Source organism: Eubalaena glacialis, chromosome 9, assembly GCF_028564815.1.
Source record: "Eubalaena glacialis isolate mEubGla1 chromosome 9, mEubGla1.1.hap2.+ XY, whole genome shotgun sequence".
Lineage (NCBI taxonomy): Eukaryota > Metazoa > Chordata > Mammalia > Artiodactyla > Balaenidae > Eubalaena > Eubalaena glacialis.
The window spans coordinates 35,249,815-35,263,975 of NC_083724.1; the positions used below are offsets into that span (position 1 = coordinate 35,249,815).

Consider the following 14,161-nt stretch of genomic DNA (forward strand, 5'->3'; position numbering starts at 1 on the left):
TTTACATTCCCACCAGTGGTGCACAAGGTTCCCTTTTCTCCACATCCTTGCCAACACTTGTTAATTCTTACCTTTTGATAATAGCCATTCTAAAGGTGTGAGGTGATAGCTCATTGTGGTTTGATTTGCATTTCCCTGATGATTAGTGATGTTGAGCAACTTTTTGTATACCTGTTGGTCATCTGTATGTCTTCTTATTCAGATCCTCTGCCCATTTTTAAATCAGATTGTTTGGGTTTTTTTAAACTTTAAATCTAAATAATTAAAATTAAATAAAATTTATGTGGAATCTAAAAAATAATACAAATGAATATATATAGCAAAACAGAAACAGACTCACAGATACAGAAAACAAACTAGTGGTTATCAGAGGGGAGAGGGAAGTGGGGAGGGGCAAGATAGGAATAGGTGATTAAGAGGTAAAAACTACTATGTATAAAACAGATAAGCAACAAGGATATATTGTATAGCACAGGGAATTATAGCCATTATCTTGTAATAACTTATAATGGAGTATAATCTATAAAAATACTGAATCATATTATACTGGAGTGTAGTTGATTAAAAATGTTGTGCTGGTTTCAGGTGTGCATCGGAGTGGTTCACTTATACATGTGCATGTATCTATTCTTTTTCAAATTCTTTTCCCATTTAGGTTATTACAGAGTGTTGAGTGGAGTTCCCTGTGCTATACAGTAGGTCCTTGTTGCTTATCTATTTTAAATATAGCAGTGTTCAGGCAGTGTACTTTAGGGCACCACACCGTAGGATGTTTGCAAGAAACAAAAACGGAGTTTGCCCTTGGGTTACTCTCTTTCAAGGCAAACAGGGAATAATAGGTTATACATATTTATCTTTCTGTTATAAACACACACACACACACACACACACACACACAAACCCATCTGTTTGGATATACAGATGTTCTCCTAGGCCAAAATTTTAAGAAGAACTGATTGTTAAAGTTATTGAGTGTGAAAGTGGGCAAGATTTTCAACTGTATTATTATAGAATATATACAAATAAAATCCAATCTAGAAAAAAAATACTGAATCACTATGTTGTACACCTGAAACTAATATAATATTGCAAAGCAACTATACTTCATTTAAAAATTTAAATTTAAAATTCAGTTCCTCAGTTGCATTAGGCACATTTCAAGTGTGCAAGAGCCACTGGCTAGTGGCTACCATATTGGTCAGTGCAGATACAGAACATTTCTATCAACACAGAAAGTTCTGTTGGATGATGCTACCCTAGACTGTGAGCCCTTGGAGAGCACACAGTACCCTGTGTCTCTAGGGCAAGGTCAAGGAATTGAATTGAATGGAAAAAATAGGAACAGGATCAATGCACAGCAACCCAGGAAGGTTGAGAAGACACATCAGCCCAACATCCAAATGGACAAGCGTGGAACCGCAGCTGAGACTCTTGACAGAGAACTCCTCCCAGGTATTATGAGTTCACTGGAGCTTGTGTGGGTTCAGATGGGGCTTGGACCGCTGACTAAGGCAGGCAGAGGGAGGATGGTAAGATTCCACCAGCCTATCTGGCAAGGCTCCTGAAAGGGCTGGGAAGAGCTCAGGCCTGTCCTTGAAGGAGCCAGCACAGCCCTGGGCTCTGGCCGGCTTGGCCTGGCAGATGATACAGAGACTGTCTGAGACCCCAATCCACTTCCTTTAGCGTCTTTTCAAAATATGAAGCACATTCTCACTGTCAAATATTGGAATGAAAAGTGAGAAATCCGGCGAATTGCCCCCACACGTTGCCCGTGTCTTCATTGGGGAGGGGTCCTGTTTTCAGGCCTCATCTGTGCTGAGGGGCAGGGGGAGTGCCCCACGCCCTGAGGGTCCTGGGAAGGGCCTGCTGGAGGGAGCTGGGGGGTGCTGGGGAGGAGGGTGAATCAAGACGGGCGGAGAGCCGCCCCACCGTTTGCATAGGGCCGGCGGGGATGTACGGGGCCTGCAGGCACCCCGTGTGTACTGCCTGCTTCCTGGGCGCTGGGAGGGTCTCTCCTGTCCATCCATAAATGCAGCCTGTCTGGAAGCTGGGCTCCTCAGTTCCAGCCCAGCTCTGACACTAACTTGATCCATGACCTTGGCCCACCCTGTCCCTTCTCTGACCCTCGGTTTCCCCACCGAGGGGTAAAAGGAGGGCTGGACTAGGTGTGTCTCAGCGCCCTGGGCTGCGGTCAGCCGCCACCTCCCACCCCAGCCTCACTGCCGTCCCAGGGCAACTCCAGGCAGCAAGAGAACATGGCCTGGAGGTAAAGAGAGCCTGGCTGAGTAAATAAACCGCCCCAGAGTCCTACTCCTGAATTTGTGTCCCGAGCCAGCCTGCGAGGCTCCGTGTCACCCCGGGCAGAATGCCCCAAGTCCCTTTCTTTGGCCGTATAAGGAGAAAGGACAGAGACTCTGACACAGGGTGCAGGTGCAGGGGCTGAGGAGAAAGCTGCGGCATCCAGAGACCCTGGTGACTAACCAAGAACGAGGAATAAATCCAGCGCCACTCACCACCTCCTCTTTGCCACGCTGCCCAGAGCCCAGGCCTCCCGGCACACTGCGAGAGGTGCAGGTGGCGTCCCCTAGCCCGGGCCAGCAGAGCCCCCTCCCCAGACTTCCCTCAGCCCACCCCTCCCCCACCAGGCCCCAGTCCAGTCTCTAGACTCCAGGCTCCCAGGAGCACCTCCCCACAGCCCCCCTGCATCTGGGCGGTCGGAGCCCCCTCTGGTCTCCTGGGCCCGGATGGCCTCGCCCCGCCCCCAATCCTCTCCTATCCAGCCGGGAACCATCTTTGCAGAGCATGACTCTGACTGGTGCTGATAACAGCCCACAGACCACTTTCCCTCAAACCACCCATTCAGAGCCCTTTGGGCTCCTAACTCCTTTTTTCGCTTTCCTCTGGCGGTCCCATTAATCTAGTTTAGTTTGGATGGGCTCCACAGCTTCCCCCTCTCCTTCTCTTTGTTTGTGTGGTCCCCTGCACCAGAGGCCGTGGCCACCCTCTGAGATACTGTCCACCCTATGGATTTATCTCAAATTCCACCTCCTCCAAGAAGCCCTCCCTGATGCCTGCTCCTGACTGAGATTTCTCCCCCCAGTGGCCCACTGTCTGTGGCTTGCTGGGGCACCCGGTTGGATGGTCAGCTGTACACTTGTCTGTCTTCTTATCCAGTGTGGAATCCCTAGAGGGCAGAGCCAGAGCCTCATTCACACACAGAGCCCAGCATAGCCCTGGGGTACAGCAGGCACTTATCAAACACTGAGATGAACTGAAGAAAGATGCTCCTGGGATGGGGTGGCGGCAGGTGGTGACCAGTGCTCTGGCCTGGCACCAAGGGAAAGGGACAGCTGAGAAAATCCAAGACCCACACACAACTACAGTAGGATTCAAGAGCCCAGACAGGCACAGTTCATGGACTTTAGAGTCACAAAGATGTGGGTTCGAATCTTGCCTCTGTTACTTACTTACTGTGCGACCTCGGGCAGGGTACAGAGCCTGCCTGGGCCTCAGTTTCCTCATCTACAATACTGGGGTGGGTTGTGACACCTACTCACAAAGAGTCTTTGCAAGCATTAAATGAGATAATGGATATATGGTACCTGCTCAGTACATTAACTCTTAGAATAACGTGTAAACTCCCTAAGTAACCTTCCGAGTAATTATAAAAGTGAACAACTTCATAGTTCGCGTCTCTTATCTCCTTAGAAGTAGAGATTCTTACTATCCCCATTTGACAAACGAGGAAACAGCCTCAGGGAAGTGAACGTCCTCGCACAGGGTGTTTAGCCAGGGTGAGGGTGATGGTCAGCACTGGCTCTGGGGAGCCAGCACTGGGAGGAGTAGTGGGCAGCTCACTCCCCGTAAGCTGCCACTGCAATGACCTGAGGCCAGTGCGCTGGGTCATCTTTGGCCAACGTTCTGCCCCGGGACTCAGGTTTCAGCTGACACTGGGTAGATCCTGACTCCCTGCCCGGGTAGGCCTGGAGTCACATGAGTGGCCAATCCCAGGGCCTGGCCCAGGGCTGCTGCCAAGCCTGCTACATGCCTTTGTTCTGTCTGATCTGCCTGCAATAAAGCAGGGTCAGCAATGGAAGAAAGGGTGGAAGTGAGGGGGGCTGGGAATGGGTGATGCAACTGTAGGCCACTGGCATATGAGAAATGGAAGGTGTTGGATGCAGCAAACTCACATGACAGGGCTGCTGCAGGCTGATGTGGCCTCTTTATATGAATTAGAGAAAAGTGTCTTCTCTGGGTGAATAAAGCCCCATACCAAGTTTTGGAGAGTAGAGTATGGGTTGGATTTTGCCCCCTGCCTCCTCATTGGGCAGTGAACAACATATACAAATATCCAGGGCAGCCCTGCTTATAAAGTGCCACTGCAGGGCCAAGTTCTGAGCCGGGTAATAGGATATGGACATGACTCAGACACTGCACTATCTTCTGAGAACCTCACAGGGAAGCTGAGGTGCTAGGAGAACACAGGGAAGGAGCACCTCTCTTGGGGGGAGGCTTAGAGGCCCTGTGGCAGGCTGAAGGGAGAAGGCGGTGATATGCTGGCTCTTGGGAAAAAACAAACAAACAAAAAGGTTGGATTTGTAGTGTTTGCCAATTTCCATAGTGTAAATACTCTCACTAGGAGTGACTTCAAGGTACCAGCGTGCCATCACTCAAGTGGAATTGAGAAGGGATGTGTACAGTCAGCTCCAGCATGCTGGTTCAAGCTGGCTCTAGAACCACTAGGAGAAAGAGAGGCTTCAACTGAATCCAGAAGGAAGAGGAGGATTTCTCTAGGCAGAGAAGGGGTAGGGGCAGGGGATGACATTCCAGGGGGAGAGAAAAGCAAGAGCTAAGACATGGAGGCGTGACAGTAAGTAGGGAGCAAACTGTGAAGAGTTTTGAAGGTTTATGATTGGGAGGGGACCATCAAAGTCTTCTGGAGGCTGGTGATGCTTTAGTTCTTGGCCAAGGTTACCTGCCTATCATGACTCATTAAGCTGTGCATTTAACTTCTATGCACTTTTCTATATGTTTGTAGTATTTTTCAATAAGGATAAAAAAGTAGAGATAATCTCATTCAGGGACAACCAGTGTTTACAATTTTGTTATACTTCCACCCAATCTTTTTCCTATATACATATGTATATGACCATTCAGCAAACGTTTTCATGTAGGGGAAAAAACGCCCAAGTTCCCTATCCATAAACCATAAAGAAGAAAGCATTTTAGCACTGGGAGCAACACGGTGTACTGGAGGGAGTGTGGCCTTTAGAGTCAGAGACCTGCATTCAAATCCTGCTTCCGCAAGTGCTCACTTGGCGGCCCTGAGAAAGCTGCTTGCCTTCAGCTTCTCTGAGCTGTTTTCTCTTCTGCAAACTGAGACTGATAACACCCATATCCTGCAGAGTTGTTGGGAAGATCAGAGATGATGTGTATAAGGTGCACAGCACAGAGCCTGCCCCCCAGGACACCCTCAACACATGCAACATACAAGATACTCTTATTAGCATTGTCTTAGAAAGTTGGAACTGAAAGAGTCGCCCTGAGAATAAATGACTGAACCACAGAAGGTATAGAGGAATGATAACCCTGTAAGGATAAAGGCAAACTAGAATTTGCCCAGTGAATAACCTTCATGGTAAGGAGACCCAAAAGCCCATTGAGTGTGTGTGTGTGTTGGGGGGGGGGGTGACTCATGAAAATGGGGACATTTAGCCTAGTGAGGAAGACTCCAATGGTTTATAAAACCTGTGCACCAGATGTGTCCTGTGTGCAGTAGAGAACAGAGTTAAACTCAACAAACAGCACTTATAGGGAGCTGATTTCTATTGGATATAAGGAAGGATATTCTCACTAAGAATGAAAGGGGTGATCTCGGTAAGGAGTGAGCTCCCCATCGCTAGGGGTATCCAAGCAGAAGGTGGAGGAGCACTTGGTGGGAATGATGAAGAAGGAAGGTGAGCATGGTGGAGGGTGTGGACTGGACAACCTTGGAGGCCCCTTAAAGCTGGGCTCTGGTGCTTTTATAAGCAGCAGCATCTGCTCTGTCCAGCAGCATCTAGTCCATACGGCAGCAAGCGGGAAAGTACAGAATGGCGAGCATCAAGTGAAGGACACAAGGAGACCTTCGCCCATCTTACCTGGTTATCGATCTTCAGTTCCACCAGAGAAGTGTTGTATGGAAGAGCTTCCACCAGGCGCAGGATCCCGGCTCCGGAAATGAAGTTGGATTCCACGTTCAGTGTCTTCAACACCTTGTTCACCTTGAGCATCTCAGCAAGGGCCTTGTACCAAAGGAGGAAATGCAGGGTACCCATGAGTTAGCCTGATCAAGGCTGGAGCCCCTGTGGGTAGAACCTAAAATACCGAGGGAGCCTTGCTGGGAGTGAGAGTCCCTTGCACACCGTCAGGGGCCAGGCAAGACGATCTCCACAACTTCCTTCACCAAGCACTACTCTGTGTCTCTCCTCCCCTCCAACTTGCCATGGCCCCGAACCCCTAGCTGGAGATTTACAGCTCCTTAGCCTGCATCCAAAGCCTCTATTACCTGGTTCCCCCACTCCGATCAGCCTCAACTCTGGCTGCCAGTCTTGGTGGGGCTACTCTCAGTTCCCCGGGCACACAGTGCTTTCCCTCTGCTCTGCCTTTGCTCATCCTGTCCCTGCCACCTGGAATGCTCTTTCCTTTCTGCTTCACTCGTTCAAACCCTGTCCCTCCTTTAAGGCCATCCTCAGTGCCCCTTTCTCCAAGACCCTTTGCTGATGTCCCCCAGCTAGCTGTGCCTGCCCTCTTGAACCTCACAGACTTTATCCATAACCTCCCTCAAGGAACTTGTATTCCTGCATTTAGAGTTGTTTTTATTCTGGCATTGGCTCCGCCATTAGCCTATATACTCTTGGTGGGCTGATGGTCACCTTATTCATCCCATGGTGCCCTCCAACCCACACAGTGCTCAGCACATAGTAGGTCCTCGGTCACTGTTCACTGAGTGACTAGTGGAGTCCCAACCTCCCTATATGCTCTCCACTTGTCTCTTCTATGTCCCTGTTGTAATTCCATGGAGTCGTCATTCTCTTTGAGCAGCAGAGAGGGGAGCCTGGGAAGCCATCCCGCTGGGCAAGTGACCTGGGCAAACCAGAGGAGAGGAGCTCGGGTGGCCCCAGCACGTTTTGGAGGACTTCAGCCAGGGGTGTAGATGATAATCAGAGCCTCTAAAGGAAATGAGGTAATTAGCAGGTGGTAGAAACGACGAGTCACGGAGGAAAGGAGACACCAGCAGCTGATGGGCCAGGATGTATGATCAGTGGGCCCTGGTTGTCTGAAATGATCATCTGATCCAAGAATGCTCTCCCCACTGGCCCTGCTTGCTGAAACCTTTGCAAGGCTCAGCTCCCAGGATGCCTTCTGAGCCAAAATCCTCAGCTCCCCCTGCTTCCGTGTACCCCAGGATGACATGTCAGCTTCCTCTGTGACCCTGAGTAGGTTGGACCCTCCTGAGGGGAGGGACTGTGCCCGCTCCACAGCATCCTTCTTACTCCCCAGGAAAGGCCTGGCCTGATAATCAAAAAATTTAACAACCAGTATGTAAGTGCACCAGGCCAATCCAAGTAGACATACTAGTGGCTGAGCTGGTCCTGGAGGCACTGTCATGCCAGGTGTCAACTCTTTGTTTGCTGGATCAGAGTGGAGGAAAGGGCAGGAGAAGAGCTGGGGCAGGCAGCTGGGGCACTAGCAGAGCTCTGGAAGCCTATTTACCAATTGTTCTGGAAGTATTTTCATCTTCAACAATGGGTATCCTGGTGTGAAGGGGCTGACATCAGCTGTTGGCCTGGCACAGGGTCAATTCCCCATAAACATTCGTGGAGCTGAGCTGAGTGCCAGCATGCATGGGCGTGGTTTCTGATCCATGACATAGCAGTGGACAGGGCATGTGGCTTTGCCAGTTGTTTCTCTGTGGGCAAACTCAGGGTCTACCAAGATGTCCTGAGGTCAGAGGACATCTATCTAGAGGTTCTCCACTGGCAGCAGTGAGAGACTATGAGCCATTTCCATCACTTCAAAAACGTCAAAGGAAATGTCCTATGTATTTTAAAAATCAGAAAATAATTGATGGCTATGAATGGACTTCAAAGCAAGGAAAGTTATTAGGGATAAAGAAGGGTAGTATATAACGACAAAGGGGTCAATTATCCAAGAAGACATAACAATCCTTAATGAGTACGTGCCTTATGACACAGCATCAAACTATATGAGACAAAAACTAATAGAGTTGCAAAGAGAGATAGATGAATCCACTATCATAGTTGGAGACTTCAATACCCCTCTATGGATACGGACAGATCCAGCAGGCCAAAGATCAGGAAAGACATAACTGAACTCAACGACACTGTCAATCGACTAGATATAATTGATATCTATAGACTATCTCATCCAACAACAGCAGAATACACATTCTTCTTGTGCGCACATGGAACATTCACCAAGACAGACCACATTGTGGGCCGTAAAACACATCCTAACAAATTTAAAAGAATAGAAATCATACAACATCTGCTCTCAGACCACAGTGGAATCAAACAAGAAGTGAATAACAGAAAGATAACTAGAAAATTCCCAAATACATGGAGATTAAACAACACGCTTCTAAATAACACATGGGTCAAAGAAGAAATCTCAAGATAAATTAAAAAGTATTTTGAACTATGACCAAGTGGGATTTATCCCAGGTATACAAGGCTGGTTCAACACTGGAAAATCAATTAATATAATTCATCACATCAACAAGCTAAAAAAGTAAAATAGTCATTTCGATAGATGAAAAAAAACATTTGACAACATCCAACATCCATGCATGATAAAAACTCTCAGTAAACTAGGAATAGAGGGCAATTTCCGTAAATTGATAAAGAATATCTACAAAAAAATCTACAGTTAGGGACTTCCCTGGTGGCACAGTGGTTAAGAACCCACCTGCCACTGCAGGGGACATGGGTTCGAGCCCTGATCCGGGAAGATCCCACATGCCATGGAGCAACTAAGCCTGTGCACCACAACTACCTAGCCTGCGCTCTAGAGCCCACGAGCCACAACTACTGAGCCCACGTGCCACAACTACTGAAGCCCGTGCGCCTAGAGCCCGTGCTCGGCAACAAGAGAAGCCACCGCAATGAGAAGCCCGCGTACCACAACAAAGAGTAGCCCCTGCTCACCGCAACTAGAGAAAGCCCTCACGCAGCAACGAAGACCCAATGCAGCCAAACATAAATAATAATAATAATAAAAAACACAATACCATTATTATTAGCACCCCAAACAATGAAATACTTAGGTATAAAGCTAACAAAATATGTACAAGATCTATGTGAGCACAACTACAGAACTCTGATGTATGAAATAAAAAAAGAACTAAATAAATGGAAGTATATTTCATGTTCATGTACAAGAAAACTCAGTATTGTCAAGATATCAGTTCTTCCCATTTTGATATAGATTCAATGCAATCTCAATCGAAACCCCAGCAAGTTATTTCGTGGATATCAACAAACTGATTGCTACTAAATGGTTAATTACCATGCCTGGTAAGCTAATTCCTGTACCTTTTTACCTGCTATTAGTATTGTAGTAGTCACACTGTACTGTTATCCTTTAGCTGTCTGCATGGCTGGATGGACCATTATGTTCATGAAAGTGGGAGCTATGACTGTCTTGGTCACAGTTGTATTCTCAGAGCCTAATTCACTGCTGGGCACAGAGAGACTCCATAAATATGTGTTCAATTTTTTTTTTTCCTAAAAACGAATTGATGGCTACTTTATAATAAGTACAATTTAATCTAATCAGCAATATCTTTAAGACATAGGTAAAAAACAAATAAAATTGGTCGTTGGGAACCACTGATGAAGACAATAATTTTTAGATATGGAGAAACTGAGGACCAGGGAGGGGCGGGCCCTTGTCTACTCATGACATGCTGAGTGGTAAGAGAGCCGGCTTTAGGGTACATTTGACTTGCTTTTAAATCTCAGCTCCACCTCTCACTTGCTGTGCAACTTTGGACAAAGCAAGTTGCCTGAGCTCCCTTTACCTCAGGTTCTTCATCCGTAAAGTGGGGAGCCCTGCACCTCTGGGATCAGGGGTGGTTATGGAGATTAACTAGGATAATGTACAGATGGTGCCTGGGTAATGGCTGTTCTGTCCATGTCCTCTCCTGGCTCCTAGCCCAGTGCCTTTCACCACATCACACCACACCACACCACAAAGGGTTCTTCATCAGTGGCACATGGCCAGTCCTGAGGCTACAAACGTCAACCTTCCTGTTTCTATGCCTCCCACTCTCAATGCAGCAGATCAGAAAGGTACATACAAATGCCACGGGGTCATTGCTCCGTGTCCCCACGATGCTGAACTTCTTCACATACGAGTTCTCTTTCAGGGCTTCTGCATACACCTTGAGAGTGGGTATGGGGATATTCTGCAGAGAGAAAGGCAGGCAGTGACCAGCAGCCCCTGTCAGGGGTGGGTAGGGCAGAGAGATGGGGCAGCAGCTCTCTCACACATGCAACCTGATTCCCTGCAAGTCTCTGACCAAAAAGCTGAATGGGCAAAGGGTTCCTGCTTTGCCCCAAATGGCTGAGATTGGAGGAGAACTTTCGGGTAAACAGATTGAGAAAATCCTCCCTGAAAATTTCAGATAGGACCCGTAATTTTCTCTTTGTACATGCGGAGACCGGAGGAGAAGGAATACATCAAGGCAAAGGATGCAGAAGAGTGTTGTGGTGAGAGCTCAGGTCTGGGGGTGTGGGAGAGGGCAGGGGCTTGGCCTCCGCCCCAGCACTGGTAATGTTTCTGACTTGCTGTGTGACTCTGGGGAAGCCTCTGCTCCTCTCTGGGTTTGTTTCTGGAAAACTAAGGTGTGGCATGGCCCTAGATGATTTTTAAGAGACGTATGTCCCAGAGGATCTCAGCCTGCCACACATCAGAGGTGCCGGGGGAACCTTCACAAAGTGCTGATGCTCAGGCCTGCCCCGGACCAATAAGATCAGACTCTCTGCGGGGAGAGGGACCGGGCATTGGCATTTATTTATTTTTTAATCTCCTCAAGTGAAAACCACTGATCTAGTCCAACTGCCTCACGTGCAGAGGGGAAACTGAGGCCTGGAGAGGGCCGAGCCCTTGCCTGAGGCCTCACGGTGAACACACAGGGCCGTGGCCAGGTTCCACACCCCCACGCCTCCTGGTATGCACTGCCAGGGTGCACGGCTCTGAATTGTGCCAGCATCTCCCACTGTGCACACGGCAGACAGCGGAGGCGCCCGAGGGAGACAGCCTGGCTGTGTTTGAACAGATCTCTCATTTCAGAGCGTCACTTTAGCCCCCGTGGGAGCAGAGCATGGGAAAGCCAGGTGCAGGAGAACACTGCGGGCGCAGGTTTCCAATCTGATTGTGCCGTGGGGCTGGCAGCCACTTAAAAGAAAGTGGAGAAGAAAGGAAAGGGGAGCCGGGGAGTGAGGGGCCCACTTCTTATCTTACATCCACACCCCCCGAGAACTAATCCCTCTGGCCCCTGGGCTGAGCAGGTGGGCAGGCAGCTGGGCCTGCTTCTGAATTCCTCCTGCAGCCTGTCCATCCGTCCCCCCTCTGCCCTTAGTGGTCACACAGGAAAGGTCCGGAGAGATGTGGGCCGATGGCTTGGAATATGTCTTTGGACATTTGGGCTGACAGTTCCCTTCTAAGGTTGCAGAATGAGGCTGAATATGTGCATGCTACACTGGTTCAGGGCTAGGTCCCTCCCCGGGCTTGGGTTACCCCATGAACCTGGTGGGCCCCGGGCTTTTCCAGCCTCGGGATCCCATGCAGCCATATGTGTCTGACTCACGATTTTATCTCAGAGAAGCTCTCAGTGTTTTGCATAAGGTGGCGGGTTTCCAGAGCCGAAGCTGGGATGGCCTGTGGTGAACATCTGGGTCTGATGTCAGTCCCCGAAAGAAACCAGGACCATGGGCTGTGCTGGTTTACACTATCCTCCCTCCGAAAGCTTCTGTCTCTATTCCTGATCCAGAAGCACCCAGAGTCCAAGCAGGACCCTGCTGTCTCCGCACAGCCAGGCCCGGGTCGTCTGGCTCTGGGTGGCACTAGACATGGCTTCCCCACCTCCCCCCAGCAGGGCAAGTGGAATGAAAGGGGTTAACCTCACCCGGATGTTGTTGAGGTTGACCTCTTCAAGTTTTGGGTCGTTGCTCTTTATCCGCTCCAGCGTTTCCTCCAAGTCTGTTGCATTTGGTTCTTCATCAGGCACAGGCTTGTATTGTGTAGGTTTGATCACACCTAGAGTGACCGACAACAGGCAGGTGGCTCACAGAGACGGGGCGTCACTCTCCCTCGACATAAGGACACCGGAAGGAAGCGGCAGCAGAGCTCAGGGACACGGAAGGCCAAGCATCTCAGGGGCTATGGGGGATGTGGGCGGGCAGTGGGTGGGGCCGGGAGTCTGGGCCCTACTTGGACTCCGCCTCTGCCATCCTGCAACAACTGGGTGAATGCGCTAAACTGTCTGAACCTCGGTGTCCTCATCTGTAGAATGTGAACAGTTGTTCTACCCAGTGGGCTCTTGTGAGGGTAAAATGAAGCCTGGATGGGAAAGAAATGTGTAGGCCTTCCAGAGGGAGGGATAATTGCGCGTTGGGTGCCCTCGTTTCTCTTTGGGGCCAAAATGCCAGCTTGGAACAATGCAGTGGAGCAAATTCAGACAATGCAATATTGGCACAGGAAAGGACAAGGAGACTCGTGGAGCAGGAGAGGCATCCGGAGACAGACCCATGTGGATACATGGACATTTATGATCAAGGTGGAGTCCCAAACCAGAGGTGAAAGGGTGAACTTTACAAAGAGTGGTGTTGGGACAACAGGATATTGATTTAAAAAAATGAAAGTTCAATCTCATCTCACACCACACACAAACATGAACTCTAGGAGGATTAAGAAGTTGAATATAAGAAGTAAACCTCTAAGACTTACAGAAGAAAACACAGGAGGATGTTTTGTTAATACTGGGATGGGGAGGGTCTTCGTAAATAAGTCACAAAATCCCAGGAGAGTAAAAGGAAAAAGTGGATAGATTTGGCTTTATAGAATTCGAAATCTTCTGCAGTGAGCCAGAGAGCGGGCAGAGGCAGCAAGACGTGGGAGGACCCCTCACTTCCAAGGTGCCCTCGCTGGGGGCAGGGAGGGGTGCCCGTACTCACTGTTGAGTCCCTCCTTGTTCACGATGGAGCTGCTGCCCAAGGCCTGGTAGTACTGCTGGTTGCTCATGAGCGTGTGCATGCCCAGGATAGCTGCGGGGACACGAAGGGCCCATGACGCGCCTCTCAGACAGAGAGCCTTCTGGGCACGGACATTCCATGCCCCAGGAAGTTTTGCTCACAGAAATGGCAAGAAACACTTGCATGTAAACTTTGAAATTTTATTTGGTTTTTACTCTTGCCTCTATTGACGTGACTCTCGAATCTCCGTCCCCAGCCTAGGTTTCTCTGTCCCTGGCCTCAGATTCCTAGATGTCCCTCTGATGTCCCACTGGCACGTCCAACCCAACTTGGCCAAAACGGAACTCCTCTTTCCCGACAACAGCCTCTTCCTTTGGCTCACGTTCCATCTGGTCATCCTGCCTGTCCCTCGGGGTAGACCCTCAGTCACATGGCACCCCTTCCCCTAAATCCTCACCCTCCTATACAGAGCCTCTCATCTGTCCCACCTCCCACTCCATCACCTCTGTCCTGGTTAAGGCCCTATCAGTTCTCGCCTGTATTATCACAGCTGTGGAATCACTGGTACTCTGGCCTCAGTCTCTTCCTATCTTCCCCCACCAGCATTCAGCACAGAGCAGCCAGAAAGATCTCTCTGGAAAGGCAAACCTAACCACATCCCCCTGTGATCAGTCATTCTTTCATCCGTTCATTTGTTCGACATTTACCGAGTGCCAGCATCATGTGTGCAGCTCCAGGGGGGTGGGGACAGTGAGGAACAAGAAAGACAGGGGCTCTGCCACGTAGGTTACAGTCTGCTGGGAATGAGAAACTAAGCAGGTACCCACACAATTAAAAACGTAAGTGCAGAGTATGCTAAGTGTTGTAAAGAAAAAGTTCAGTGTGCTCTGGGAGAAGAGAAC

The 14,161-nt window shown here is 49.2% G+C and overlaps 1 protein-coding gene across 2 annotated transcripts in view; it reads right to left on the reverse strand.

Moving 5' to 3' along the window:
• The window catches only part of TMOD1 (tropomodulin 1), a 102,847-nt gene that overhangs the window by 34,861 nt on the left and 53,825 nt on the right, over positions 1–14,161 (reverse strand). For both annotated transcript variants that reach the window (XM_061200212.1, XM_061200211.1), the window contains exons 5-8: positions 13,242–13,331; positions 12,194–12,324; positions 10,364–10,471; positions 6,141–6,284 (exon numbers count right to left, since the gene is read on the reverse strand). In XM_061200212.1, coding sequence (XP_061056195.1) covers positions 6,141–6,284; positions 10,364–10,471; positions 12,194–12,324; positions 13,242–13,331 — 473 coding nt within the window. The remainder of the gene's footprint in view (positions 1–6,140; positions 6,285–10,363; positions 10,472–12,193; positions 12,325–13,241; positions 13,332–14,161) is intronic.